At 49.6% G+C, this 6000-nt stretch overlaps 1 protein-coding gene across 1 annotated transcript in view; it reads right to left on the reverse strand.

The window, feature by feature from the left end:
* LOC142008724 (band 4.1-like protein 4B) overlaps nucleotides 1-4542 on the reverse strand; it is a 137451-nt gene extending 132909 nt beyond the window's left edge. Inside the window, exon 1 of the mRNA XM_074985998.1 lies at nucleotides 3641-4542. Coding sequence (XP_074842099.1) covers nucleotides 3641-3928 — 288 coding nt within the window. The 5' untranslated portion in view covers nucleotides 3929-4542. The remainder of the gene's footprint in view (nucleotides 1-3640) is intronic.
* Nucleotides 4543-6000: the final 1458 nt, after the last annotated feature.

Genomic DNA, 6000 nt, shown 5'->3' on the forward strand with positions numbered 1-6000 from the left:
AGTTGTGTGTTTAAGCAGCACGGTCATGCATTATTCTATCTAGAAAGAATGCTTTCAAGGTAAGTATTTTTGTCTTAAAGTTTTAAAAGCAATGTTAGATAAAACATTTAATATGAGAATTGGCTGCAACACTCAAAACAATATTTTTCACTTTGTTGAGGTAAAGGTACTGCAAAGACAGCTGGAATGAGCACATCAGAGAGTGGATGAATAAGGGAAGTAAGAGGTATAGGCCTAAAGTTAGGGAATAATTTAAAAGTAGCAGCATCTAAGGTTGTACATAAAAGAAAAGCATAACTAAGGCCAGATGTGCACAGCAAAGAGCGTAAGAGACAGGATCAGGTACACAACAAAGCCAGTTTTGCTCACAGTATTTTGTACATATTGGATGAAAAAAAGTTAGAAAAGAACAGGTGGGGGTTATAGAAAGTGAAAAAAGTAATCAGGACTTGGACAAGAGAGTAGGCAATAAGATTCTCCAATTAAGTACTATGCCAAAATCTTAATGTTTCCCTTACAACATTACTGAAGTTAACCTTACCAAACACCTACAGTTGGCTATTTTGGACAGCTGGGCAGCACAACAGAAAACTTAAACCATCATTGAAACTAGAGTCTGACAAGATGTATGTTTATGGGAATTTAATTTTAACTCCTAAAATTCCTCCCTTAGTAAAAGTTAAGCACAGCAAACCAATAACATAATTTTATGTCTCCCCCAACCCACCCTCATATTTCCAGCCATCAGAAACAAGGGAACCATTCAGCCTTTGTCAAAGTTGTAAATGTTCATCTCCCCCCACCCCAAAAAAACCCCCAAATCAAAGCCTTTAATCCACTTTTCTGTTTCAGGACCCAATCCTGTAAACATTTGTATGAAGTTAAGAACATCTGCACATGCATGTTTGAGCAGTTTGCAGTACTGCATCCTAAAACTGTACATGTACGACAGAGAATACTGCAGTGCGGTACCTATTACCAGTAGGCATGGACTGGAGCAATGCCTCTTACATAATCTGCTTAACCATCAATCTGGGTGTTGTATGAAAAAAAGAAAAAGTGTGAAACAGGTAAAGATAAGTAAGATGTGAAGAGTCATTGTGAGCTCCCACAGAGTAGTCCATCACAACCTGTTGAGCATAAGAAAGAGTTGTCAACAGTCCCATGCTCCATCTGAGGACAAACACATTGTAATCATGACACACATACTTTAACCCATTATTTACAAGAAATTATGCTTTCTTGGTATGAGCATTACAATATTGGTCTGTATGCTTCTCATTCTTTACTAGAGCACAAACATATTTAAATTGAAATAATAAGATTTCCTTTTCAACAGTAAAGAAGCAGAGTGTCATTACTTCAATAATTCTTCTCTGTCTTCTGAGTAAAACGATTAAGTGTAATTGATGTGGTTTCATGTCCAGTCCTGTTTTAAGACTATCTGTTGTCAAATAAACATCATCTTTAACAATATGCAGGCAATATATGATGCAAATCTGAATAGCCTGAAACTAAATAATATTTCTCTTAACTTCATAAACTTGTGTAAGTATATCCTTAATATCCATAACATCCTTTACCCCAATTTTATATTCAAATCCTTTCTTAGAAAACATTTTTCCTCGAAAGTAAAATTAACACCATTAAAAATGGAGAATCAGACTGAGAATGTTATTTACTCTTTTTCTAGCCAATACCAAGATTTTCATGATCTTGAAAAATGATTTTAGTTTGCAAGAAAGAGAGGAATTACTAACACTGTCTTAGACGAGACAGATGCTCTGCAAGCTTCTCCAGATGTCTCTACCTGCACACATCACACCTGAGCTGCAACCCTGCTATACTACTTCTTGGCTTTCCCTTAAGCAGACACCATCATGATGCCCAGTTCGATGGTGGTTAAGTTTGCACACAGCATAAGTGGTGCACATAAAATAAACACTCAGCAGGTTACAACTCTGGAACCAGGTTTTTTTCCTATTGCTGAAATTAAACATCTTGTAATTAATTATACTGCTAGTGCACAGAGATATGTATGTTGGAAAGAGGTTATTTTCTCATCTTTTGGTGCTTCCAACCAACGACTCAAAAGAACTGCAAACGCTACACCAATAGCACAAAGTGGATGGAGAGAGAGAAGAACATCTGGATGTCTCGGGTAGGTACTTCTTACGTTTCTCCTAGAATTTCGAATGGAACTGTTTAACCTTTAGTCTCACACTTGCAAGCCATTAAATATTTTAATATTACTGGGATGTAAACAACTCCTGAAGCCATACCACGTACATACATAGTAAAATTGGATGAGAAAAAAAAGCAGCCAGAAACAAACCAAACAACAGCTCAACAACAATAAAAGAAGAGAAATTCAGGACTTACAAAATATAGTACACTTTATAAGAAAGAAGAGAGAGAAAACTCCAGAGTACCTAACTCCCAGAAGTATGGGGATATATAGCAGCTCAAACCAACCTAACTGTAAGCTGTCAAGAATTCAATTTTCAGTTGAACTCTATTAAAGCTTGGGTCTCTCTGAAAGGCAGCATATCCCGGGGGATGGCTCAGCACCAGGCTTCAGAGAGTGCAGAGAATGCTGCCTGCAGCGAGGCGAAGCTCAGGGAAGACAGACATGCCTGTACAAGAACTTAATGACCATTACTGAGTTACCTACATGTACCTTGCAGAGAAAACACCCCTGCCGCCCCCCGTGCAAGAGAGATGCTTCTGCGGGACAAGGAGAGAATGATGCCTGGGCCACGAGGCACAGCCTGAGACGCAGCAACCCTGCAACTTCAGTGCGAAATGTCAGCACGCACCTGGGCGTGTGGCATTATCAGGCCTAATAGGGAGCCGTTCCTGCCCTTTACCCGGGCTTATCGCCTGCCAGGAACCGCAAGGAAGGTGGGGGAGGGGGAGTGTTAATCGCTCGCCCCCCAAAAGCGCTGCGAGGCGATCAGGAACTCCCACTCCCCGCACACACAGGGGGCCTGAACCAGCGGCGGGAGCGCCGAGACGAGCCCGGCTCGGGGCTTTCTCCCTGCAGAGCTACAGGTGCGGGCTGCGGGCGCCTGCTCCCGACCCCAGGCAGGGCGGGGGAAGCAGGCAAGGCAGAAATCCCGGGGCTGTTTCAGCTCCTCCCCACCGCCAGGCCGCCTGCACCGGCTGGCTCCCCACAGCCCTCGGGAGGGGCAGCGTTAACACCAGCGCGAAGCCATGACGGCGGAGCAGCGAAGAGACGCTGGGGTAGGGAGGAGATGGCGGCTCCCCGTGTCCGTACAACACGCCCCCCACCCCCACCCCGGCGATCGTGGCCGTGCGGGGAGCAGGTGTAGCACAGACCGGTGCGTGTCTCCTCTGCACCCGCAGCCGGGGGGCGATCACACAGGGGGAGCTGCATGTAACGCACACTGGGGGGGGGGGGGGCAGAGGCGTGTCAAGGGGGCTGCCCAGTGCGTGTGTTATGGGGGAAGGAGGCGCGGGCATGGAGACAACTGTGTGTTGCGGGGTCCGCGGGGTACCCGGAGCTGCAGCGCGGTACTGAGGGGTGAGCGGGAGCAGCAGCAGGGGATGGGGGTACGCGGAGGGGGCTGATCGGGGGGCACCAGGGTAAAGGAGGGGGCTGCAGCGCGGTACTCACCGGCAGCTCCACGTTGACGTCGGTCCCGTCCAGCAGGAGGACCCGGCACTGCAGCGCTGCTCTGCTGTCGCCGGCCGCCGGGATGTGCACCGCGGCTCCGGCGCCGTGCCCGGCTCCCCCGGGGTGCGGGGAAGAGGGGAAGCCCTCCGCGGCGGCGGCCCCTCTCAGCCCGCCGTCCCGCTCGTCCCCCGCCCCAAAGGCGCCTCCTCGCCCGGCTCCGCGCCCTGCTCCTCGCCCGTAGCGCTGCATCGACCGACGGCCAAAGGTCCTGCGCAGGAACCGCAGCATCCTGGGGGCGCCCTGCCCGGCCGCTCACACCCCCTGCGCCCGCAGCTCCGCGCCCAGCCCGGGGGAGCCTCCCGGCGCTACCCAGCAGCGCCGCCCGCCGGGAGCCAGGTGCCGGAGCCAGCCCTCCCGGCTCCGCCCTCTGCAGCGCCTCCCGGCCGAGCCGAGGAGGCGGGGGAGATCAGGCCCCTCCTGCAGCGGGAGCCGCGCAGCGCCGCGGGCGCCCAAGGGGAGCTGCTGAGGCGGAGCGCGCTGCAACCTGTAGTGGCGGCGGCGGCTGCAGGAAAGGTCCTGCGGTGGCTGCCCGCCCCGGCTCCCGCCCGCCGAGCCCGCGCCGCGCCGCGGGGCTGCTACCTGCCCGCCGCTCCGCCAGGGCACGCTCCGCCTGGGGAGGCGCCTGCGCCGGGACTGCCCCCGCCCCCGGGAAGGTCGGAGCGCGGCAGTCCCCCCCTTGCCCGGCCTCTGCCGGGGCGGGGCCGCTGGGGCGTTCCCCCAGTGCCGAGCCGAGCTGGGAGCGGGGCAAGGCAGCTTAGCGCTCCCCGCTGGTATTTCACTACCCCCCAGCTCTCGGGCCGCCCCCCTTCCGCCGGCCCTGCTTCTAGCTGCGAAACTGCAGGGCCTGCTGGTGAGGCCGGGGCAGCTGTTCTCAAACTATGTTCTGGGACCGAGTGGCAGGTGTGCAGGGAGGGGGTGGGAAAGGGCACTGAGGGGCTCGCTTTCCTGTTAGTACAACCAGCTACAGGAAACTCTCGTAGCCGGCAGTCCAGCAGCTGGAACTCTCAAATAACCGGGATTTGAACTGTGAGCACGTTTAGTTACATTTTCCATAAGTACATGATAGTGAAAGTAAATGCAGCTAAATACAGTCGAAGTTTCCAGTGTATGCCACTGTTGTTGGTAAATAAAGCACTGTGCATACACTTTTGTATATTTCTTAATATCTAATCTTATTTTTCTTTAGTGTTATGCATTTCTAGGTATACCTCTCTCTTATCCAGAATATTTGACTATCTGGCAACCGATAGGAAAGTTTACTGTACAGTGGCACCTGATTAAATTGCTTCATGTTGTTTTTCTTGCATATGTTGCTGTGGGGTAGGTATTGTCTGTTTTTTAAAAGAAAATTTTCATTGGTGTCCTGTGGTCTCAAAAAGTTTAAGAAACACTGGGGTAGTGTCCCAGCACTGCATCTGCCTCTGCCCCCGCCCCCCCCGACCTGAAATAAAATTGCTCCCTGCTCTGCCTAAAGGCTACAGAGCAAAGGGAGAGCTTCACTAGCAACTGGTAGAGTAGTTTGCTAAGTCATCCTCCATATTATAGCTATGTTACAACAGAAAAACATTTCAGAGGCTCTCCCCTTCTACAGATTCAGAACCCTTCATCCATCCAGAAAAGTGCCTCCCCATCTGTATCAGCCTTCCATCAAACACCTGTGTGCAGCCCTCACGTTGAAAGTGGGGGCATAGATAACTGCAGGACACTTCTAACTAATCTGGGACAATCAAAGCCTAGGGGAGGAGAAAATAACAGATACTTAGGGAAAAGTTAAGGACCACATGGAAGAGAGAAGGGAAAAGTGAATTGACAAGTGAGTAAATAAAAATTAGGGTGACAGGAACTAATAAAATATACACTCTGTATTTTTGAAAACAGTCCAGGCCATCTGAGAAGGACCTAGTGTCTGTTCACAGAAATGGGATGGATCCAAGGACATGCATGGTACAGATTATATCGAGGGAAATACTAGAGAGGGGACACTTGGGAACACCTAGTTAAATTTTTACTAAATAATCGGAGGGATAATAAGAGAAATTTCTCTCTGCTGAAATGTATCCCTCCTCTTGGCACTGCTAAATCATTCCTGCAAAAACCACATTTGTGGGCCACAAATACTTCTGGAGAGCATTTTTTTTTTCAGAATCACCAGTGTCAGTTTTGTGGTGGTGGTGGTGGTTTAAATTCCCAAGGGAAGGGGATATTCCCTCCCAAATATCCTACCTCTTCCAATTCAGGCTAAACAACAGCCCTGCTTTTTGGATTATGGCTACACAAACAAATAGTATTTAAATAGAAAA

This window comes from Carettochelys insculpta, chromosome 2, assembly GCF_033958435.1.
Source record: "Carettochelys insculpta isolate YL-2023 chromosome 2, ASM3395843v1, whole genome shotgun sequence".
Taxonomy (NCBI): Eukaryota; Metazoa; Chordata; order Testudines; family Carettochelyidae; genus Carettochelys; species Carettochelys insculpta.